We start from the raw sequence: 23,122 nt of genomic DNA on the forward strand, positions 1-23,122 counted from the left end.
TGTGGTTGGAGTGGGGAGAGCTAAGGATTTTTTTGATAGGAACAGGGGTTCAATGGTTGACAGTGACAGGCTTACCGAAGATCCCGAGGTTAAGAAACGGAGGTTTGTGAGGGATTTGTAACGATGAAAACCTCTGTGCGGTCTTTTGTTTCGTCGATCAATCGTCGAAATCTCCACTGGTAATATTGCTCTGTTCATCCTGCCCTCAGCCAACAGGCCCAACAGGTTGGAAAGCCAAGCCATACCGTGGTCTAACCCTTGTTGAAGTGACCTGCATATCAGATCTCATTTTGCTTTTTTGCTTTGGACTCACCGCTTTGACTAATTCCTGCCTGACAATCGAGCGACATCGAATGTCGTGATATCCGTAATTCCGTGGCGTGTCTTTGGTTTCAAGTAGATCTGTAACCTGGCCGGTGACGAACGATGATCCCGCTGCACAGAGTGAGCATGTGATCTTGGCCTGACTGGGGAACCCTGGTCCATTAATGATTTGGGCCCGTCAATATGGCACTGAGATGTCAGTCCGTCTTGGTGAGCGGGTACGCCACCGTGACATTTGGCATTGACGTAGTAAATAATCCAATTAGCTTGGAAAACGATTGTTCACGCTAACGGGTATTTGATCAAGGCAGCGCTTTGGCCCTCTCGTGACTCGGATTTGGCCCAGACATACCCTGATAGAGGGTCATAGCGACTCAGATCATTTGATGGTACCCCACTGAAACATTTCTTGGTTTCACGGATCCAAAACATTACATGAAACATTTTGGTGATGTTTTAGGTTAATCTACTACCCTAGATATGATACAATTCTATATGTCGTATACTATACATTCGCTTGCACGATATTCTCCGCAAAGGATTTACTGGGGCCAGGGCCTCTACGCGACGTTGTATTACTCTCGAAGCTACTCCCTAAACTTAACTAGGTACAGGCGATCTTAGGTATGCCTGCTCACCGCGTGAATTGCCAATGCGACTCCATAATGCTCCATTATACAATTTTAAGGAGCTCATATAAACGTTACATAGCGCACCTCCAGCCGTCGATCTCATAATGGCAGTAGTATTTGGTCCCCTCAAGAAAGAGTTCACAGTCAAGCAACGCCGCGACACCGTTATGCAATTGAGCTTCTATCAAAACGATGAAACAACCAAAGATTGGCGACGCTTCACGTTGGGGGTCTTAGCGAAATGCAACTCTTTTTGAATAGAGTTGGTCGATCAGTGAGTCGCTTGACATCATGCAGATCAGCGACATTCACGTCGGCGCCACTTACATTGGGCTTCGACAAAAGCACCATTGTCTATAACGCTGCTGCCGTAGATCCGTTGAGTTCTTGGTTAACAAAGCTCCAAGATGACGCATACTACGGTCATACAATAACGTCTTTGTTCTTGCTGCATGCCTCGGACCAACGGTCTTTACTCCCGGAGGCTGGTAGCTGTTGGCTTCCAGAGCGAGGTTTTCTGATTGTTGGGTGAATTATGCGGATATTTGGTGGTTTATTAAGGGATTGTAATCCGATGAAAGCTCAAGATGCTGGATATAGTGTACAAGATGACGGTTTTGTACGATGCTGGCGTCGCGAGTGCACTCACCCTAGTAGCTGGCTTTGATGTTGGATCTACATAAGCACAATGAGATATTGACTAATCATACATTCGAATGCTTGAATGGGTGCTAGGCTTAGTGGTGTCCTCAGAAACTTACTGCCTCCAGTGAGGGAGGTCTATGATAGAGACCGTTAACCTTCAAATTGCAGCCATCTCAGTCGAGGCTCCGATATCGTTCTAGTTTGATCAACTTGGCAAACACTTCGCCAATTCACCTCATCGTCACTCTAAAAAAATACGTTTCCCAATGATGGCTTTGCCACGTGTTGACCTCAACCTACCTCACCAAATAAGCGAGCATATCTACGCAAATACCAAATCGCTACACCCAACTGACTTTTGCACAACATACCAGCAACTGCTCATCACCAACAACAAGCTCGACTTTTATGGTCTCACTACCCATTTATTTTAGTTTTGTGGTTGCTCAGATCCCCTTCCAGCCCCTGCATATGGAATGCGCCACGTCCCGTCCGCTAAGAGATTCCGGATAGCTTATGAAAACGGAAGGCAAACTTTATTTTTCTCCCTTAAAGAACGAAAAGAGCGAGGATGGTATTTAGAGAGGGTGTCATCACATTCGTAGAGACGTGGGTTTGCTGGTTATTTCTTCCATGACTTACATATAGCGTCACTCGTACGTACGTACAGTATCAAGCAACCTTATCTACGACGACGCTCTCATCTACGAAGCTCGTGGGCATAATCAAACCGCAGCCATGGCGATAGGACCGTCAACCCTCCTGGTCAGTATCATTATAACAGTCTCGTCCGTCAGCTAACAGGGTACAGATCACAGAATGGACACTCATAGCCTTATCGACTGTCGTTATCATCGCCCGAATCTATCTCCGACTCGTCATCCAAAAACGAAAACTCATCGACAGCGACATATGGATGATTTTAGCATGGGCAGCTGGTATCACCGTGGCATCGTTCTGCGTCACGTATGTTCACATGGGCGTCATGGAGCCATGGGTGGACGGCACTTTGAAGGACTATGATGGAACTCGCGAGGATAAAGAGTTCATTCTCAAGGTATGAAATAATTATACGGTTTATGACGTGGACTAACATTTGTGTAGTTGCTTTGGATCTGTGCTCTTCCTTTCTTTACGGCGTTTTATCTCTGCAAAGCTGCACTGCTTGCTGTCTACCGCCAAGTGATTCCTGTTCATATGCACAAGAGAAGAATGTTTCTTTGGGCCACTGCTCTTTACGTCGCACTCTCTTATATCGTCACTATGGTTCTTCCATTTTGTGTCTGTATCCCGGTCACTCGGTTTTGGTTAGTCACCATCTACATGGAATGGCATGCGATTTGCTAACGTCAGTAGGTCATTGGAACCTGACAATAAATGCCCGCATAATGCTGCAAGTATGTTCTTGAAGACCTCTTGGGCTCTGCATTTTGCTGGCGATGTATTCAGTAAGCAATTTCTGTTGATGATACGATCAATACTAACTATGGCAGTCTTTATTCTTCCCTGGCTGATCGTACCTGATCTCATGATCAAAGGATGGCTGCGAGTTGGTGTTTACTTGACCTTCCTTCTCGGCATCATCAACATGGTCATCAGTATCGTTCGCTTTAATGAACTGTTTATCGCCGGAGCCAACCGCAAGGTCTCCATCGTAGAAGCCCGTACGTTTCTGACCCAGTCTCTCACGAAAGTAGGCTAACATAGTTGTAGACTTTTGGAATACCTTGGATCTATATCTCGGTCTAGTCATCGCCTGTCTCCCCTCATTGCGACCATACTTCAACCTCGCTGCCAACTCACGCGCATTCAGCAGCATTCGAGGAAAGGGGACGAGCCAAGGTAGTCGCTATACCACCGACTCCATCCAGAAACCTGAAGCAGCGAGACTTGCGCAAGATCAATCGGGTATTTCGCCTAGTCGACCTATTAGACGCTCATCACGTTCATCACGAGATTTTGACTTGGAGTCTTGCGCTGACTCTTCAGATTCACATGAGGATGCAAAGAACAAGGCTTTTGAGATTGAATTGGCTCGAGTGCGTACTCGTGCAAGAGAGGCATCTGATGAGTAAAATGTAAATCGGTGAATAGTATATCAGAGCGGCTTACGAGGGCACTTCTTATCACCAAGTATGGCACATCCTCTCAGCAGGACTCACACTTTCATTCATTTTCGGATGGTCTGTTATAACTCATACTCTAACGAACTTAATAAAAGTCACTGTTTTCAGCTTCACAAACTGCTAAAGTATTATTACATATCACAAATTCATGATAGGCACTAATACGCTTCCGGCCATGAAGCCACTAGAGTTTATGTCCGAAAAGAAGAATTTTTAAAAGACAGCCGATCGTATTGGTATGCTGTGGCGCCAGCTATTGAAGATCAAGTACCAACTGAGGCTAGAGTCGAGGGACATCTAGACCTGAGTAATCCCCACCACTGAGAGCCTTGTCGGTTCGAGAGCTTGTGCGAGGTATGATGATGAGGAACTCGTAGACCTTGTAGCTCCCTTATTGTCTTTGATCCTTAAGTCCTCCACGTGCCGTTCCCGTAATGTTTCAAGGTGGTGGTGTTTTTCGTCACAGCGAATTTGTCGCTGTTCGCCGTCCGAATGGGCTGAGCACGCTCTGCTCTGATGGCGAGCGCTTGGCATTGAGTCAGTTCCCTACATTCAGCCATCTAGATTTCAGTTCCTTGTCTCTAGGCGTATCGAATATATAGGTTGGCACGAATTTCGGATCCAAGAACTGAGGGCGCTTTTTCTTTTTTTGAGCTTGTTTAATCATGCGCAAACGGACCAACATTTTCTTCATTCCAGGGGTCAATATCCTCTTCTTGTTGTCAGAGATGTTTTGCTTGTAATCCATATGGTTCGAGGGCTCGACATGCTTCGATAGAACTTCCCTAGGATGGGATGGCACGGACATGGTGTTGGATTTCTCATCTGCGTGGGCAACTTTCTCTTCGGCGGGCTTTCTGCTATAATACTTGCCATCGAGTTTAGAGTGCTTATCTGTGGAGTCTTCTGAGTCCTCGTATTTTTCGGTTTTATAGTGCTTGTCTTTGTAGTCTTCCGAGTCCTTGCGCATTTGCGCCTCCGATTTCGGTTTCTTGTTTTCAGTCTTGTCTCGCAGTAATTCTGCATAATATGGCCAGATCGAAGGCTTTTTCTTTTTCTGAGCTTCTTTCTCTTCGGCGGGCTTTATGCTGTAATGCTTGCCGTCAAGTTTGGAGTGCTTATCTGTAGAGTCTTCCGGATCCTTGTACTTGTCGGTATTAAAAAGGTGCTTGTAATGCTTTGATGAGTCTTCCTTGGGATATTCGGTTCTAGTGGTCTCGCTTTCACTTCCTTTCGAGTGACTCTTGTCCTTTGGTCCCTCCTTATCTTGAAAATTTACTGTGATGTTATTGTGGACGACTGTAGGCTCCTTGCTGCCGTACTGTATGTGCTTGCGCTCGGTCTTGTGCTCTTGGGCCTTCCACTTATAGCATGGTGATCTCTCAACGACATTGATAGGCTGGGCCAAAACTTGGACGAGTCCCACCACCATGAAGATGAGGAGGAGTCGGGAGAGGCATGTAGAGGCCATTTTGGAAGATGATGGGGAGAGAGGATGAAGATTGTGCAAGGGTAGAATGCCCCCTCTGGTACAGGAGCAGGATGGGATGTGTTTCGAAAGGTGTCTAGATGAGGGAAGAAGTGATGCATTTATAGACAAAAACTCGAGATAGAAGCACGTGTAATTCTTCTTATTCTCAACGTGGCATATGGGCTACTCAATTACGTTACCTGCTCTAAATGTTGAGTTGCTTTGTTTACAGTGCTGGGGCTGGAGACACGAAACGTTAACTCCACACTCAACAAATCGGGAATGTTGACATCACCATTCAGGGTGATACCTCTAAGTAGACTCTTATCATCGTACAATTTTGAAGCCTCAATGTGAAGCATCACCGATATTTCCGAAGGAAGCGTCTCTCGGGAGCGGTATCTTGCATTAACCCAACAGAGGACTCTAAAACCTGGAGACCACGAGTCTGAGGTCAGATCTGCCCGAGAGGTTTTCATCAGACTCTGTACCAAAGTGGAACTTAAAGCAAGGTGATTATTGATGAGCCTGTTGATATTTTGGGCTGCTTTTGGTTCAACATGTTGACAATCTTGCCGCCTCGTCGATACATCTCCCATCAATGGCAAAAGCCCTCCCTTGACGCCTTTCTCCTGGCTCTCCAAGCACCTCGTTTCCCTCACTAGCCCCTGTCTCAGCCGTACCCTTGCTCTAAATTCATGTCAGTAGCCACCGGTCACTTTAAAGATCCCGATAAGAAACTCGCCGACCTATCGGAGACTTCTCATCAACTAAACAATCCGCAAAGTCCCCTCACCAAACACGTATAAAAGTCCCTTTTGAGTCAACAATGATCAACTTTATTGCCACAACTCATTCCATCAACAAGACCCCAATCAATTACCCTCACTATGTCAACCCCTCTTGAACTCTTCTCCCTCTCATGGGGAATGTACCCCCGCCGCGTCCTCATCTATCTCGCCGAGAAAAACCTCCTCAAATCACCACTCATCAAAGTTACAGAAGTAACAGTCTCCCCTAATAGCAATAGCTTAACGGCTCCCGGAAAACCCAAAGGAACAGCGCCAATCTTGCGTCTTCCAGATGGAAAGTTCATCAAGCAGTCAATCGCCATTCTCGAGTACTTTGAAGACATCTGCGATCATCCACAGCAGCCATGGCAAATTGAACTCACGAAAGGCGCCGGTGGCAGTATGCTTGGACGGACAGCGGAGGAAAAAGCACGGGTCAGAGAGGTTCTCGGTCTTGCTGATGAAGTCACCAGTCAGTTTGGCTTTGCGTGCCACAAGGGTACGGCGCTGTTCAACATGCTTGAGCAGACGCATCCAGTCACGTCGAAACTTGCTCTTGAGTACTGCACCAAGAATCTCAAACTGCTGGAGAAATACTATGAGGAGGATACTCGCTTTAATGGCGGAGATGGGCAAGTCACTATTGCTGATTGCGTTTTATACTCAACTCTGCACTTTGCCAAAGAACTCTACTCTCTGGACCTTTTGGCAGATCCCGAGTTGGTCAGTCTTCGAGCATTTTACTCTTGGTTCAGTGGAAGAGAAAGTGTCCAGGTTCCGGAAAACCATTTCCCTGCTCAGTTCAAAGAACTGGCTTGTCAATGGCTTCCTGTGGAGTAACTTTAAGTGGCGACAAGCATAAGAGTTGCCACAACTACAGGTTCAACGGCTTCAGATCGAGATTAAAGACTTAATTTTATACATAACAAACAGAACTCTGCCGTCGTGCCTCAGATCCACTCCATCACGATGATCTTCTCGGGCCGTTCATAGCGCCGCGTCTCGGCTGCAGTATTTCACGGCTGTTTTCCCCTCCTGAAATATTGCGGGGGTGGCGCATAAACCCTTTCGGATGTTTTGCCTAACAAGCTTGTGGTTGATGTCATGTGAAACAACCTCGTCATTGATAAATTGAGACATTTCTCGGTAGTCAAATCCACACAAATACAAAATACGCATCATTCAACTTGCAGAAATGGGCTCGACGAATGGAAACGAGGCAATCAAGCCTCTGATGCTAATTGACGGTCAAGTATTAAGCCCAACTCCCCGCTCATTCACTGTTGACTAACTGTATCAGTTGATCGGCGCCTCTGATGGTAGCACTTTTCCCCTCTTCAACCCAGCGACAGGCGATAAAGTCGCAAATGGTAAAACACACATAATCCCCGCTCTGATTCTCAGCTAAAACTGTCTTTTTCAAGTCCCCGAAGCCACAAGAGACGATGTCAACAACGCCGTCGCAGCTGCACAGCGCGCCTTTCCTGCATGGTCTGCCTTAGATCCTGCCAAGCGCGGCGGCTACATGAAGAGACTCGCGGGCCTCATCAGACAGCATAATGACGAACTGGCTTTACTCGAGGCAAAGTCAATGGGTCGTCCATTGCCCGAGTTCTTTGAAGGATATGCCGCTGCTGGGAGCTATGAGTACTACGCTGAAGCTTGGCCTCACATCCAAGGCCAGGCAAGTCTCAACACGCCAGGCTATGTCACCATGACTCTACGTCAGCCATTTGGCGTTGTCGGTGCTATTATCCCCTGGAATGCTGCTCTCCTCTTCTTTGCAGGGAAGACTGCACCTGCGCTCATCACTGGAAATACAGTCGTGCTCAAGTCAAGCGAGAAAGCGCCTCTCGGTGCAGCCAAGTTCGCTGAGCTGATCCACAAGGCGGGCTTTCCACCTGGCGTCTTCAACGTCATATCAGGCCACGGCAACCCCTCTGGAGCCGCCCTCTCGTCACACATGGGTGTGCGCGCAATCTCATTTACTGGCTCGGGACGCACTGGACGGGCGATTCAGGAAGCAGCTGCCAAGTCCAACCTGAAGAAGGTGATCCTTGAACTCGGTGGTAAATCGCCTGTTATTATTTTCGATGATGCAGACATCGAACAGGCTGCTAAAGACACTATGCACAGTATCCAGTGGAACAGTGGACAGGTCTGCATGGCTAATTCTCGCGTTTACGTGCAAGACACCATCGCTGAGAAGTTCATTGAAGCTAGTAAGAAGGCACTTTCAGCTGCTAAACCAGGTGATCCAACGCAAAAGGGCGTCGATCATGGTCCGCAAGCAGACAAGACTCAGTACGAAACGGTTCTCTCTTATATAGATGAGGGAAAGAAGTCAGGAAAACTTGTTCAAGGCGGGAAGGGAAGCTATGACAAGACAGGAGGCTTCTTCATTGAACCGACGATCTTCCTGGACACGGCTGAGAATGCCAAGATCATGAAGGAGGAGATCTTTGGGCCTGTTGTGAACATCAACGTCATTAAAACGGAAGAAGAGGCTATCCAGAAGGCGAACGATACAGAGTATGGCCTTTATGCTGCGGTATACACCAAGAATATTGATCGAGCGATGAGGGTTACTCAACAGCTCAACTCGGGCTACGTCGGTATCAACTGCACCAGTCCCACGACTGCCAGGGATCTTCCTTTTGGAGGATATAAGTCTTCTGGGCAAGGTCGAGAAGGTTACCTTTATAGTATGGATAACTTCTTGGAGGTCAAGAGTGTTATGATGAAGGTGGACGCGGGCGGACCCAAATTATAACTTGGGCAATGGTGGTAATCGGTTCAATATATTCTTTGGCTACCATCTAACTCGGAGACGAAACTTTATAACGATAAATTCCATTTCTATTTCTGCAGCTGAGTCCTTGATACTCTAGGCAGAACTGCTGCTGAGTGAGGGCTGATTCCCCAACCTTGAGCTGAGGTTGGCCTCCATCAACGCTGATGGCGACTCAACTAACCCCAAAGACTCCTTCGAACAGGCCTCACTTCCTAACGGCAACATGTGTACTATAAGCACATATTAGTAGGCAGTTCAGAAACTCAATAATTCTTCAGATATTTCTTACTGTAGTCACGCACTGGTCACCATCATTGACAGGGGGATGTTGTTGTACGTCGTGAGCTGCAGTGCCAAAGGGACATCCCACGTCGCCGTAGCCGTTGGGGCAATCGAGTAAACCTTCATTATAGTGCGCATCAGTCTGAAATTTGTATACCCTCGCCCTTGAGCCACACCCTCCTGCGTGAAAGGAAGTGGCGAGGAGGACAATGGGAAGAAAGGTGTAATAAGTGAACTTCATTTTAAGGTGAGGGCAGAGTGAAATGAATCCTTGACAAGATATACTATAAAGAGAGAAGAGAGATCTTTTAAATACCTTGATTTAAACCTCTCACTAGTTGGCTCTATGGATAATTGAGTTTTCATCAGCGTTACAGCTAAGCAGATATAGTCTGTAACCCTTGTGTAAAACTCCTTCCACTCCTTCCAAAGCTCCTTATCGCGGAATTTATAACTCGGTCTGGTTCGGCGATCAGGGCGCACCTTGCTTCGTTCCTTGGGATCAAAGACTCCTGATTTTCTGAACTCGTCGCACTGGCTTGAGTTGACAAACATGGTGACTAGCTTTGTGACATTCGAGTTTGGCAAGAACATGGCTATCATAGCAAATGCTTGAACAATGTCTTGGACGATGAAGCTGTGTGGCCAGGGATATCGCGGATCTTGGACGTAGTCGTCGTAATCGCCGCGAAGGTCAAGCAATAGAGAATCTCGGCTATGAAAAAGATCCAATCTGTCGAACCGACGTGAGGGGTCTTGAGCATAGCGCGGAGTATTTCTTGGAGAAGGTTGTATTTGGCGTTGTACCCTGGCTCGAGATCTCCAGCTTGGAAAGACTCCTTGAAGCCTAGGTCCGTTAGTCTCGGTCAAGTTGAAGCGGTGAAATACTTACCAAAGCCCTGTCTCGCTCCATCATCTCCATAGGATCAGACTCCTCAAGTCGTCGATCATACGACAACGTCTTATATGCATTGAGCAACGTTGTCGGGCTTCAGCTCCTGAGAAGTTAATAAGATAAGATAAATCACTGATAAGATAAGAAAATATCGCTGACTAACACGTCTTTCGGCACTTGATCCACGACGCGTGTCGTCATGCGGGGTATTTTTCCTCTTGACACGCGAATTCGAAATTGACGCGTTTGAATACCCTGGACGAGACCTGATAGAAGATGTAATTGTGACTAATTCATCCTACTTGTAACTTGCAATGTCAATATCAGGCTTATTAACTGGGATAGGAATTTGAATTTTACTTTTACTAATAATTTATATTTAAAATGTTTCTTTTTAAGCTTCCGCCGACTTTTTATCTATTCTATCACATTTCCAATTTTTTCTCCTTGATTCAAAGGTAAAGCCTGTGAGATCTCAGCGAGATTTACTAAATGTCAAATACTCTCAAATATGTATGTACCAGACGATTTAGGTATTTCGTATTAATACAGCTAGTCGAAGCTACTCCCTCTCATTGCGTTATAGTTATACCCTTTAGTATACACCAGGCAAGATCCTGTATCTAACCTTGTTCTTATACTCATCCCAATCCTTGCCATACTTCTCAATGCAAGCAGCATCATCTCTTCTCTCCCGATGAATAAGCAGGAACCCGAACCAAGCTGAGTAAAAGTACGTAAACAACATACCCCAAGGCGCAGCGCCATCCGGAGTCACCAAGCGACCATCCAGCATCTTGACAACCTCGTTTCCTGCCACGGCACTACCAGCTGGCAGAATAACGTAACCAGCGAACTTGGTCGGCAGCGAAAAAGGAAGAGACTGAAGCCAGTCGCCAAAGTAGTTGATGTGACGGGCCATTCCCCACCATCCGCCGGTCAAAAGCTTGGTTCCGCGCTTGGTCTGGATGAAGGTCATGTTTGCGAAAGCAGGGTGATTGGGGTCCTTGCGGAAGAGAGCCTTCTGGTTGTTGGAGGATCGGAAGATGTACAGCCCGATGGCAAAGACAGTGGCGATAGCGGAAACACCGACAGGTCCCAGATGAACGGGATAGACAGAGAGGTAGCGGCACTGAGTCGAGTAAAGGAAAGGGACCCAGACCATGTTACCCCAGGTGAGCATGAATCCAAGACCATCTTGGGTGATGTCCATCATACCCAGGAGTCCAAGCTCTGAGTACTGACCCTCAAGCACGTAGTAAGCTTGCACCGTAGCGATGACCAAGATACTATCAGAAACATAGCCGTAGTTGCGATACTGCTGCGCAATAAACGCACAGTTGAACAAGATCCAGCCTGTAAGAGCAGTGCGCATCTCCAACCAAGACTTGATGTCAATCTCACCGAAAATGGGAAGCGTGACGCGAGGGTTGAGCTCACGGCCGATAAAGAAGTCGTAGATGATGCGACCAGTGTGTCCACCTCTTGCCAACTCGCGCAGCTCGGGATTGCCCTTCTTGACGGAGAAACTGCCGATGTAGACGTAAAGTGAGACGATGAAAGTTAGGACGGTGCTTGTGGTGAGAAGTTGGAGGTAGTTGGTGGTCATGAAGGTCCAGACAGGAAATTCGGCGCCGTAGATGTAAGTCCCAACAGCGCAGGCGACCAATTGCACAACGCTTGAAGAAAAGGCTGCAATTCTGTCAGTTTCACTACCCAAGCGGTGAGATCAAAGGGAACACGTACAATTAAAGCGATACCTCAGAGCCTTGCCCGACTCCCTCAACTTCGTCCCATAAACCTCCTGCGCCGGCAAAACACGATAAAGCAACAGACTCAGAAAATAATAAGCAAGAAGCCACCCCGTGACCTCCCAGCTCATGAATCCCCAGATGCCCTCTTTCGGCCAGGGCGTTTGCTCCTTGAACTTTTGCCACGTCAATGTTTTAGGTTCAAGAAGCGCCGGCGCGGGACATCCTGAAACATCGTTGCAGCCGAGATAGAGGAGTTGCATGAGAATTGGAAGACCAAAGACGATGCCTGTGGCGCCGATGCTGTTGAGAGTTAGTGATGAAGGGGGAGGGTGAGGGAGGGTGCTTGCTTACGGGCCGCCAAATTCGTATTCTGGTGTTTTTGGGGCCTTCATCTTGAGAGGTGAAGGTTGAGGGACAGCCAAGCGTAATGAGTGAGTAGGTTTAGTGAGAGTGTTGGCTTGGAGTTCGTGATGAATGAGTGAGAGTGACAATGTTGTTGCTTTTATTGATCTAGAAATGTCATCAATTGATATCGACCCATTCTCAAGTCAACGGAAGAGCTCAACCCGGCCCACAGCGATTAAAGATACCCGAAACAAGTCACCTATGATTGGATGATGAAGCTGCTTAGTGGAGCACAATTAGTCTTCCCATACGAATACGGACCCGACACAAAGATCAAAATAACATGGACACATCTCACTATAAACCTACACTAACAATCTGATAATATTGTCAACCTCGGAAGCCGAGGAAGCCTTGAGCATTTTAGCCGCTAAAAATACCCCCAAAAAACAGTGGATCAATTTCATGCCTTAAAAAATTGCCGAACCCAATCAAAACATTCCATTTGCAATTGACTTTCTACCGTACCATTTGCTCCCCCACGACTTTACAGGGTCTTCTTCCCCAAGATCTCATTAATCTCATCAAGGTGCTCGGAAAAGTTATCAACCAAGTTATCCCACATCTTGGGCTCGTGCTCGTGCTTCTTATCGCTGTTCCACGCCCAGTCGGTGATGGTCAGTTGTCTGCAGCTCTCAAACATGAATGCCACTGCGCCTTTGGAGATTTGCATCTGCGGCGGGGGTTGAGCTGACGCTGCCTTGAATTCCTACGTTCTATTAGCACATGATCGTGATAATGGGTGATGACCAGGGACTTACTTCGTAGGCTACACCGTGAGGAACCCAGCCGCACTCAAACGAAACACCACCTGGCTGAAACTCATCAGATCGTCCCGCATACTCTCCATAGATAAGCCCCATCAGCTCAGAAGCTGCATTGCGATGATAATAAGGTGGTCGGTACGTATGCGACGCGACATCCCAGCGGGGAGAAAAGATGAGAAAGTCCGCCAACGGAGCATTCGCATCTCGTGAAGCCGCCGTCAAAACGCAAAAGATCGACGGGTCAATGTGATCAACAGAGATAGATCCGACATTGATAAACTTGGTAAGATCATACTTGTAAGGCGCATAGTTACCATGCCAAGCGACAACGTCAAAGGGGCAGTGGTTCTGCGTGCTCTTAAAGAAGCGCCCGCCAAGTTTATACACGATCTCCCACGGATCATCACGCGTAACCGTGTAGTTCGCCTTGGGGTACAAAAAGTCTCTCGCGTTAGCAAGACCATTTGATCCCAGCGGTCCAAGCTCAGGAAGTTCAAAGTGCGAGCCCCAGACCTCAAGGATATAACCCCTAGTCGGACCCTCAACAGCGACCTTGAAGCGTTGACCGCGCTGAATAACGCAGATCTCGCCAGGTTGGACGTAAAGACTGCCGAATTCAGTTTGGATGTCGAGATTGCCTTGTTGCGCGATGATGAGAAAGTCTCCGTCTGAGTTCACAAACGCGCGCTTCTCCATGCTCTTTGTGGCGGAGAAGATGTGTGTTGCGAGGCCTTCGCGGAGGGTAGGGTCGCCTGGAGTTTGTCAGAGGTGGTGGGTGAGAGGGAGGGGTGGGGGGAGTACCTGAGCCGGCGATGGTGCGGAGGCCAGAGATGAAGTCGGTGCCTTCGGAAATGTCGAAGGGGAGCTTGGAGGGTTAGTTGATGGTGATGAAGAGTTGGGATGTTGGTTTACTTACCCAGGCTAGCTGTGTTGGTGAGATTCTGACTGCAGGGTTAAGAGGCAGAAAGCAGCTCTCTGTCCCTTCAACCTTGGGCATATCCGTCTACCCAAGTCAGCAATAATAGTTCCCCAAAGGCGTCAAAACTTACAAATCCCTGGTGAGCAACAGCAGGTCTCGCTCGGTACAGCCACGAATTCTTATTAGCCTGCCGAGAAGCACCAAACGACGTCGTCATCTGTTCAGCATACAGACCGAACCTAACACATCTCGGACTATTCTGTCCCTGCGGAATAGTTCCAGGAATAGCCTCTGATTCATGATGGTTATTGAAACCAGAGAGGTACGTATACGGATCATTCTTTCGAAGCGCAAAGGAGGGAATACTTCCATCCTTCTGGGTCTCAGCCCAGTGAAAGATGTTTTGATAATCCTCTGATGGCGCCATGATGAAGAGATGCTAAGAAAAGTGAAGCAAGATCCGGGAATGGCGGGAAACGGTTGAGCTTGTTTTTATATAAATCACTTGATAAGGTGCATTCACCCCGCTCCTTGGCTACCCCATCGGCGGCAGTTGGCCCGAGGCTAGTGTTAGGTTCAAAGCCAGGAAATAGTGGGAATTTGGGATCCACGATCTACGTAATCTATGCTTACCATTCGATCAGTCAGACGGAACCAAGGGAACTTTATGGTTGCAAGTGGAGACGTCGGATATAGAGACGCTCAAGTTTGAGGGTGTACCGGAAATACAGAATATTGATACATCACTTTCATAGGATGAATAGGATGGCTTTAATAATAATTTGCGTTGTTTTGATGTCAGCTGACGCCCAGCCACTCTTCTTGTACATCAAGTGACTGCTTCTAGTCGGAAGCATACCGCCGATGCAGATCATTGTGAACCTCACTCAACGACTGTTCACTCGCCTCTAGGATTCACGACCGGGATTAAAGAATGTTAATACATCACTTTCAGAGGACGGCTTTAATAATAGTGTCTGTTATTTGAGTGCCAGATGACTGTAGATCCCTTCTCTATGCACAAAGAGGCTTTATCTGAAGTCGCTGTAGTCATCATTGTATTGCCCAGTCAGAAAATCATAATTCATACTCATCGACATCTCACTCGCCTCCAGGATCCAATACCCAGCACCGGGACTCTGCAAGTGATACGGAGGCTTCGGGTAGCTGTCTACATAAGGTAGCTGTATGACATCAAACCCGCCCTCATGCGCATCTTTGTCTTCGTCGGTATTGCCGAGCGTACGCCATAACTGACTGTAGGTGATCTGTTTGCCTGTAGTTGCGCTTCGAATCTGACCCCAGGACATGCGCGAAAACCACTCCATGGGGATGGCGAAAGCGCACTCTTTGATTGTTCTCGCCAGGGTGTCGAATAACGCGATCAGTTCATCTGGATCTGGATCGCGGGTATCCACGCCGCTCCATTCCATTGAGATGTAGAGGCGCTTGAGGTTTGGGAACCGGGGAGAATGGGGGTCAGGAAGAATGAGGCTGGTGATATCCCCGAGGACATTGTCTTTGGTAATGGGGGCTTGGATCTCGAGGGAGGTGATCTTGGTGAGATGGTGGTGGGTTATGAGCGATGGGAGTTCAGTGATTGTTGCTTCACTGGAGAGAATGATGGTGTTTGTAGAGTATAGAACATCAATAGTCTCGGCGTAGCTGTGACACTGTTAGTGAAGCTTATTGATAGATAGAGAATGCTGACATACTTTTGCCGACAGGACTGCAGCCAGCCCATGATGCCGATACTTTCAGGCGGTGGCTTCGGGACATTGATCGGATCACAGCAGCGATCAATCCAGGGACCTGGGTTGAGGCCACCGCGCGTCATGGGTCCCAGATCTGGATCATACTTTCGAGCGCAGATGCATCCATTCCATGACCAGAGTTTTCTCTGTGGATCCCCTAGGCCAGGATCGTCTGGTTCATCCAGTTCAAGGGAATATGGATCGTCTGGGTTACGAACAGAAGGATCAAAAGCGAGATGCATATGAAGACGTCTATCTCCAAACGCCAGCCGAAGGATATCGCGTCTTAGGTTAGCGGGGACCTTGAACCAGAGAGATTGTTGAAAGGCTGCAGCCGGTCGCTGCAGACTCTTATCGTCATCATCATCACTGAAGCCCGGCGGTGTAAGTGCACGAGGCCGTGTAGACGGTAGCTTTGGGATCAAATGTCTACAGTCTCGCCAGTCGCGATCAGGTCCAAAGTCTGGTGAATGAGCTGGACCAGGCGCTGCTCAAATATTAGCATACGCCGCAAATACCCAAGTAATAGGGGGAATACATTGTGAGCCTGGTGAGTAGCCTCCACTGAAGGAAAAGTCTGGCGATGGGAAATCGACAGGTGACGGTATTGGACTTGAAGGCGCCATGTTTAGGCGAGATGTTAGAGGCTGAATGAGAGCCTCAGGTATGTGAATGAGATTAATTAGCTTGCGGTCACGTGAAGGACAACGGTCATTCTTTCGGATTCCATCACAACAAGAGGGAGAATCCACCTGATTATCGTGCGAAGAGTTGAATTAGTTAATTTGCATAAGATTACTTTATTCTGTTATGCTAATTTCCTGTGGTTTCTGTTGGCCATCTAATCTACCGCAAGGTAGGGTATGTACCTCAACCAGCTAGCGCAACGCAATCGGGTTGATGTTTATCCTCACTGTCGTGCACTCCGAATTGCTCAACGTTCTACAAGATAAATACATTCAAAAAGTGACAATGTTGAACTTCCAAGAGTGCATGTTCTCTTGCATTACTATTTACGCGATACATCATATTCTCCAACTTGTCTCAACACGTGGCAATGATTAAGGCTTCAGCCCCAACTTGTTTTTGAGGCGTGTAAAGTCTTCAGCAACACCGTTTTTGGACCAGTCAAATTGATCCAGGTACCTAAAAAATCTCCATTAGAAACGGGAATGATTGTCACATCGGGTGATTGACTTACATCATGAAGGAAAAGAGTGCCAACGAGTCAGCGTTCTTGGTGGCCAGCTTGGGACCAGACCACTGGCTCGTATTGCCATTCTTGTCCTTATAAGTGCGCGCCAAGTTCATGATCCAACGAAGGCCATCTAGAAATAATCAGCATGTTTCTCCCAGTCATCTTCGGTTAACTTACAAGCTCCCTGCTTTCTTTGCTGCTTCTGAGCAAGTTCTTGGTCCGAAGGAGGTCGGGTGTAATATTCGACCTGGTTGTTCTTGTCCTTGTATCTCAAGTAACCCTTCTCGTTAACGGCGACCTGATCCTGGATGACTACACAAAGTTAGGCTAGGCAGAAGATAGAATATGTCGCGTAACTCACTGTGTTTCAGGTTGTTGCCCTGAACACCACCGAACCAATGCATGAGCTCGTGGTAAAGCTGAGTGGGGTTAGACACCCAGTTCGTCATGATATGATCACCCTGCGCAGCAGAAGTCTTATACTGTCGAGGCGTAATGCGCGCCTTTCCAGCATCAGACGTCATCTTGGGACAGATAATCAAGAGATCATCTCTCGACGAGATAAGAGCCTCTCGGTTGCCAATGCAGTGTCCAACGGAAGCTGCCTTGGTCTTTCTAAAGTCCCAACGGTTGGCGTGATAAAAGGCACCAGCGATTGTACCGCCGTTCTGGATGTAGCCGCTTACAGCTGGCTGGTCTCTGACCTTGCCTACACCAGGCTCGGGCTCGTCATCGACGTCGTACCACTTAAAGACAGCGTCGCCGCAGACAATCATGGGCTTGGCGTTGGGTTTCTGGGAGAGAATTGGGCTGAAGCCTTTGGCGGGGTTGTTCTGAGATGAGGGCAGAGTGTTGGCCGTCTTGGCGTAGATGTCTTCTCAATGTCAGCAAATTGCATTATTTGAGAAGAGTTCAACAAACCTCTCAAATCCTCAATGTACTTCTGTGTCTCAGCATTATGGCCCTTGTAATTGGGCATGAGTCCAAAGATGCTATTAGCAGCCGACGAAATCCTCGCCCACTTGACAGCACCGTCGGGATCAGAGTTTCGGTCCGGCATCTTTGCAAGAAGAAACTCAAGACTGGTTCTAGCAGCCTCAGCAAGATCAATTGACTGCGTCAGAGCATCCTTGATGTCGTTCTCAAAGCCATTGCAGCTAGGGTCAATCTCCCAAGGATCCAGCGATGCATCGACAGCGAGTGCAGAGCTGGAAAGACCAGCGGCCAGCAAAAAGCTAGACAAACGCATTATGGGCAAAAAGAATCACGGTACTGTAAAGAGTGACTGTTCAAACGAGTGGCTGCGTTCGGGTAGAACGCGAAAAGGAGCGAATGACTGGAGGACAGACAAGCAAAGACGAATGGAGCTTGATAATGTATGTATGTATATTACATTTTAATGAAATGTTAGAGAGTGTCTCATCCTTGAATGTTTATCTCGATCCATGTAGCCCCTGCAGTAAATTGGCATAAGCTGAGCATCCACTATCCAAGATGACATCCCCACAAATCAGCCCTGGGGGTTTCATCCTTTGATCCTACGCTGATGGACGAGTCTCAAAGGCATCACTAAGAAAGAACAGACCATTGAGTATCGGCCAGACCGGATAGTGAGTTGATGCAGCCTCAGCCTCGATTGTCTTCTTGAATTTGATATGAAACTCCACAGTAGTATTGTTGATGAACCAACTATCGGTGGACGGAGAATAAGACTCCCCACATTCTGTGCCGTTGTGCATTTCGCTTATTGCCGATCCTTGGGCTGTGCCTCACAAGGCAATTGTCGGCAGATATTTTCGCATATTAAGAGATGAGAGAAATTCATCGTTTTTTTAGACTACGCCACTGTGAACGAAGGATTTACGGTTATCTGACACCATCTAGATAGCTAGAAAATGACAGAAATCAGTCCGATTGTGAAGAGAGTCTAAAAGGTTGCGCAAGACAGGGGGGTTATAGGCGTCGCCATTCATGATAGACGAATCACTTGAATAAAAGAGATTGACTGGGTAGGAAGTGATAGGCAAAGGATTGCGCTCTCCGAGGGATTGACATTAGCACTCCATCTCACCATCTCCATAATAGCAAAGCCGTACGACACCCAATAAGCATAACATAACTCCGAGATAAAATACTCAATGCAACAGTAATATCGACGATCAGCTCTGCCTTACCAGGTTTCAAATCCAACTCAATTTCACCGAGTCCTTCCCGTTACATTCTCATCATGCACGGTCCAAATCTCCCAACAAGGCTGAGCATCAGCAGCTCCACAACGTTTCACGTAAGTTAATTAAGCTGACATGTTTCAAGGGTCAATAGATTAAGCTCCACTGCCACCTTTTGTAGCCATGACGAGTATATTCTCACGGTATGTTTGTTCCATGAAAAGGCAACCCAGCGCCTCTCCTCCAACATTGGTCCTTTGTTTTACGGACACTCTTTCATTCGTTTGCCTTGGACTGTACTCATTCATTCGTTTATGCTAGTATAGTCGTTCACTCTTTTATTTTCACGTTCTTTACATAATGCAGCAGCCTTGGAAGTTGCGCGCTCTTGCGCTATGTCTTGCGACGTCGTTGTCGGGCGTTTCTGGGCAGGAGTTTTCTACAACAACGGGTACCGAGACTTCGACGGACCTGGGTTTCGTTGCGCCTTCAACTCAGGTTGCTCTTCCTGAGACGACCTCTTCAGAGCCTTTCATCAATCAGGCTCCCTCTTCTGCTGCCTCTGAAGCGCAAGTGGAGATTCCCACTACTTCTGTTGATGAGGAGACAACTCAGATCAATGTTGCTCCTGCTTCAACTGAAGAGACTAGCCAGGTTGTAGAGCCTACAACAAACGTTGCTCCACCAGCTGGAACAACAGGGTCTGCTGGTGCTGGCGTTGAGACATCTTCTCAGCCGGAGCAGTTGCCTGATACTGCCACCACCGACAACAACAACCCCGTTAACACTGCTACTGGCCATCCCGTGTTTCCCAACCCAAAAACTCAAAAGACTGAGCCTGGTACCCAGTCCACTGACGCTGCTCCTGTGGACCAGACCTCAACTGAGCTTGCTGGTACTCCTTCTGAGGCTACTACCGGCGCCGCTACTGACGCTGTCACTGATATCCAACCTCCTGTTGTCTCTACCGAGTCAACTGAGGTTGCCGAGCCTACCACTCAGGTCCCAGTCCCCGAGGTCACCACTGAGACCTCCGCGGCTGCTCAGCCTACCACCGACAAGGCACCTGGGGTCTCGACTGAATCTGTTCCTGCTCCCAGTGTCGAATCTACTACCGAGTTGAAGGCTCCTGAGGTTTCCACTTCTGAGGAGGCTCAGATCCCTGTCGAGTCCACCACTGACAAGGCTGAGCCTACGACCGAGGAGAAGCCGGAACCAGAGCCTACCACTGAGTCCAAGGAGGCTGAGAAGCCCACCACTCAGGCTCCTGGTCCCGAGCCCACAACTGAGGACGCTGGCTCAAACGAGCCAACAACGAAGAACGAGCCTGGTCAGACCGGTGCTCCCGACGAGCCCGAGAAGACTACCGCCCCTCCCAAGCCTACCACCACTGAGGATGGTATCGTTACTGGTTCCAACGGCGCTGTTGTGACTTATGTCCCTGAGCAGGACAAGGACTTCTCCGACTTCACTGGTACCACCACTACTACTGATGATGGTGGTGCTGCTATCGTCATCTTCCCCGGTGGTTGGTTCTGGAAGCCCTCTGGCAATCTCCCTGGTGGTATTCTGCCCCCTCCTCCTGGTACTAACCCCGCTGGAGCTGGCGGTGGTACTCCCGGTGGCGGTGGTGAGGGCGAGGGAGATGGCGAGGATGACAAGAACGAGACCAAGAAGGAGGATGAAGAGCAGTCCACCAAGGAAGAAGAAAAGTCTACCGCTGAGCCCTCCACTGCTGAGACGACCGCCAAGACAACTGAGGCTACCACTACTACCGAGGCTTGCTCCGCTGTTGAGATCGAGGACTGCACCAGAACCATCTCGTACTACACCACCGATGGAACCGTCACTCACACCGAGTTTGGTGACTGCCCTACCGTCGCCAGCTGCGCAACTGGTACCCAAGCCACTTCTACCGAGACTGTGTCTGCCGAGGCCGAGGAAGGTGAGGAGCTCGACATCGAAGAGCTGGAGAGCGATATTCCTGATGACTTTGACTCTGAGCCTGATGAGGAGACCGTAGAGGCTCTTGAGGATGCTTTAGATGAGGGACTTGGTGTTGGTGCGACTACCACCGAGGAGCCTACTGCTTCGTCTACTGGTACTGAGACCACTGGCGAGGCTACTTCCACTGAAGATGAGACTACCAGTGATGCCAAGACTGAGGAGACTACTTCTTCGGAAGCTACCACTGAGCGAACCACTACCATCCCCAGCACTCTCATCACGACTACCCGCAACACCGACTCCTCCAACGAGTCTTCTGGTACAACTTCCGACGGTACTACAACCCAGCTCACCTCGTCTGACATGATCACTTCCACCTCTGCCACAACCACCATGCGCACTTACTACCCCTGCATTCCCCACGGTGGCCCTCGCGTTGAAACTCCCTACTGTAACTGCGAGACAACCAGCGAGGGTAAACAATACGTCGTCACAGCGCCTATGATCTCAGGCCAATGTGCAGACTACACCGAGTTCCCCATGAGCATGTACACCACCCCCCCTCCTGCCCCCGAGCCCACTGTCTTCAAGGAGCCCTTCACCCGGACCGACGCCGGTACTGTTCTCGTTTACGAGTCCTACTCCCTCAGCTACTTCGCCGTCAACACCATCAAGGTCACCGCCACCGTGGGTCTCGGCGAAGCATCCACCGTATCAACTCCTCTGCCTACCGCCACGAACTGGAACGGCGATGGCTCAAGTATCTGCAGCAGCGGCGACAAGAACGTTCGCAACGCTGTTGCTGGAGCTTGCGAGGCTGCGCTGAATAAGTTTGAGGATGACACTTTGTATACTGACTATGTTTCTCGCTATGAGCGCATGGGAAGTATTCTGAAGGTTCTCACTTTCGGCAAGGCTGGTTGCACGGTTCAGTTCTCTTGCGATGACTATGGTATTGGAATGAAGGGCAAGGACATTAAGGATCTGTAAGTTGACTTGGACCTGTTCCATTTGAGATTTATGCTAACTTTGTTGCAGGCGCCGACAGCAAGAGGGCTTGACTCGTTGTGGCAACATTGACTTGTCCAACTCGTGCAAGATTCACATTGACTACTGTACAGAGTGTCACCATGATGGTTAGAGAAGATATTTAGTATATCATTACATTAATAGAGAGGTTTATCTCCTTAAAAATCTCGTTCAGTGGAACATTCGGTGCAGAAGCTGTGCCCCCTGGTACAGATGCCATACGTGAAGACTGGTCTGGATTGTTCGATTTGGTTGATGTTCCAAAGTCAGTAGCGCGAAGAATCTGGTCCAGGGAGTTAGACAGGTTGGAAGTTGTTGAATCGCCGCCCCAAGCATTGCCTAAAGAGCTGTACAGAAGTGGATAGTCACTGGTCTGGAGAGGTTGACCTTAGGCCAAAAATCACTAGGGCGTGGTATCGGTAGATTTGTGGTCGTCTTTCTGGTGGGGGTGGGGGGGCGACTTGGGCACTGCAAGGGCACCAGAGACTTAGCATTGAGTGGTATGACATACCCTATTAGGAGTGAGTCCGACGCCCTTCGAGGTCGTGCTACAAGTTCTGATAGCCGATTTCTCGACTAGTCAAGTACGAGGTCTGGGTTGCGTCGGTTCTTGGCATCACACTGTACTGACGTTGAATAGCACGGATCTAAGGATTTGTCTAATACCTATCAATTGTCCCATTTATACTTATGATAGCTTGACACGTCTGGTTACCTAACCCTACCATACATGTTCATTAGAGACTAGGAATGCTCCGCATCTATACTGATTACAGTACAGATAGTTTTGTTTATACTCTATTTAAGGTGTTCAGAGAGTATCCACCTATCTTTATAACGTTACTACTTACTCCACTACTCCACTGAAGAAGGAGGAGACTCGGGCCGTTAAGAGACTGCGTTGTCTTTTCGACCTATTAACAATGCGCTATTTAGTAAGCTGGGAGTTATCTCTCCGATTTCACTCCTTAGCTATCTCGGGAGGTAAAGAAAGGAAAGAAGTAAGAAAATTCTTTTTCACGCCCTACGCCTCACGCCCCGAAGATAGTGGACCAAGAACGACGCCCTGCGGATGTACGGATCCGTAGTGGGGCCGAACTTTATAGGACTGGAATCATCTACGTATCAAGGAGCCATGGTACCTTTATAATAGTGTACAGTCACGTCTGCACACAATTTCTGGCATCCTTATACCAACACTGTTCCTGCAGAGGGAGAAAT

General features: G+C 48.3%; 9 protein-coding genes across 9 annotated transcripts; 3 read left to right on the forward strand and 6 right to left on the reverse strand.

Annotated features, from left to right (window-relative positions):
- Positions 1–2,339: 2,339 nt before the first annotated feature.
- Positions 2,340–3,676, forward strand: FOBCDRAFT_274817 (uncharacterized protein; the record flags this gene model as incomplete). Its single annotated transcript, XM_031185334.2, has 6 exons — positions 2,340–2,366; positions 2,413–2,658; positions 2,706–2,908; positions 2,958–3,049; positions 3,095–3,265; positions 3,315–3,676. The coding sequence occupies 6 exons, from the start codon at positions 2,340–2,342 to the stop codon at positions 3,674–3,676; spliced, it is 1,101 nt and encodes a 366-aa protein (XP_031040976.2).
- Positions 3,677–4,265: 589 nt separating this feature from the next.
- On the reverse strand, positions 4,266–5,198 carry FOBCDRAFT_274818 (uncharacterized protein; the record flags this gene model as incomplete). Its single annotated transcript, XM_031185335.2, has 1 exon — positions 4,266–5,198. One exon carries the CDS (start codon positions 5,196–5,198, stop codon positions 4,266–4,268), a length of 933 nt encoding a protein of 310 aa, XP_031040977.2.
- An 890-nt stretch (positions 5,199–6,088) lies between these two features.
- FOBCDRAFT_134944 (uncharacterized protein) lies at positions 6,089–6,829 on the forward strand (the record flags this gene model as incomplete). The annotated part of the gene is made up of 1 exon (XM_059607927.1): positions 6,089–6,829. One exon carries the CDS (start codon positions 6,089–6,091, stop codon positions 6,827–6,829), a length of 741 nt encoding a protein of 246 aa, XP_059467264.1.
- Positions 6,830–7,127: 298 nt separating this feature from the next.
- On the forward strand, positions 7,128–8,821 carry FOBCDRAFT_320088 (aldehyde dehydrogenase domain-containing protein). The gene is made up of 3 exons (XM_059612038.1): positions 7,128–7,241; positions 7,290–7,359; positions 7,414–8,821. Exons 1-3 carry the CDS (start codon positions 7,185–7,187, stop codon positions 8,760–8,762), a joined length of 1,476 nt encoding a protein of 491 aa, XP_059467265.1. The 5' UTR covers positions 7,128–7,184; the 3' UTR covers positions 8,763–8,821.
- Positions 8,822–8,988: 167 nt separating this feature from the next.
- Positions 8,989–10,015, reverse strand: FOBCDRAFT_293980 (uncharacterized protein; the record flags this gene model as incomplete). Its single annotated transcript, XM_059611839.1, has 5 exons — positions 9,958–10,015; positions 9,812–9,912; positions 9,382–9,780; positions 9,086–9,349; positions 8,989–9,013 (listed from the first exon to the last, which is right to left on the reverse strand). The coding sequence occupies exons 1-5, from the start codon at positions 9,985–9,987 to the stop codon at positions 8,989–8,991; spliced, it is 819 nt and encodes a 272-aa protein (XP_059467266.1). The 5' UTR covers positions 9,988–10,015.
- A 463-nt stretch (positions 10,016–10,478) lies between these two features.
- On the reverse strand, positions 10,479–12,218 carry FOBCDRAFT_162379 (ergosterol biosynthesis ERG4/ERG24). Its single transcript, XM_031185340.3, has 3 exons — positions 12,066–12,218; positions 11,707–12,014; positions 10,479–11,652 (listed from the first exon to the last, which is right to left on the reverse strand). Exons 1-3 carry the CDS (start codon positions 12,104–12,106, stop codon positions 10,556–10,558), a joined length of 1,446 nt encoding a protein of 481 aa, XP_031040982.3. The 5' UTR covers positions 12,107–12,218; the 3' UTR covers positions 10,479–10,555.
- Positions 12,219–12,413: 195 nt separating this feature from the next.
- On the reverse strand, positions 12,414–14,294 carry FOBCDRAFT_162381 (RmlC-like cupin domain-containing protein). Its single transcript, XM_031185341.3, has 5 exons — positions 13,936–14,294; positions 13,803–13,889; positions 13,688–13,751; positions 12,881–13,638; positions 12,414–12,828 (listed from the first exon to the last, which is right to left on the reverse strand). Exons 1-5 carry the CDS (start codon positions 14,230–14,232, stop codon positions 12,607–12,609), a joined length of 1,428 nt encoding a protein of 475 aa, XP_031040983.2. The 5' UTR covers positions 14,233–14,294; the 3' UTR covers positions 12,414–12,606.
- Positions 14,295–14,740: 446 nt separating this feature from the next.
- FOBCDRAFT_261429 (uncharacterized protein) lies at positions 14,741–16,185 on the reverse strand (the record flags this gene model as incomplete). The annotated part of the gene is made up of 3 exons (XM_031185343.3): positions 14,741–15,470; positions 15,521–16,046; positions 16,098–16,185. The coding sequence occupies 3 exons, from the start codon at positions 16,183–16,185 to the stop codon at positions 14,837–14,839; spliced, it is 1,248 nt and encodes a 415-aa protein (XP_031040985.2). The 3' UTR covers positions 14,741–14,836.
- A 435-nt stretch (positions 16,186–16,620) lies between these two features.
- FOBCDRAFT_240458 (uncharacterized protein) lies at positions 16,621–18,006 on the reverse strand (the record flags this gene model as incomplete). The annotated part of the gene is made up of 5 exons (XM_031185344.2): positions 16,621–16,705; positions 16,761–16,887; positions 16,935–17,069; positions 17,119–17,631; positions 17,679–18,006. The coding sequence occupies 5 exons, from the start codon at positions 18,004–18,006 to the stop codon at positions 16,621–16,623; spliced, it is 1,188 nt and encodes a 395-aa protein (XP_031040986.2).
- Between the last annotated feature and the right edge of the window lie 5,116 nt (positions 18,007–23,122).

The sequence above is a fragment of the Fusarium oxysporum genome, chromosome V (genome assembly GCF_013085055.1).
Source record: "Fusarium oxysporum Fo47 chromosome V, complete sequence".
Classification (NCBI taxonomy): domain Eukaryota; kingdom Fungi; phylum Ascomycota; class Sordariomycetes; order Hypocreales; family Nectriaceae; genus Fusarium; species Fusarium oxysporum.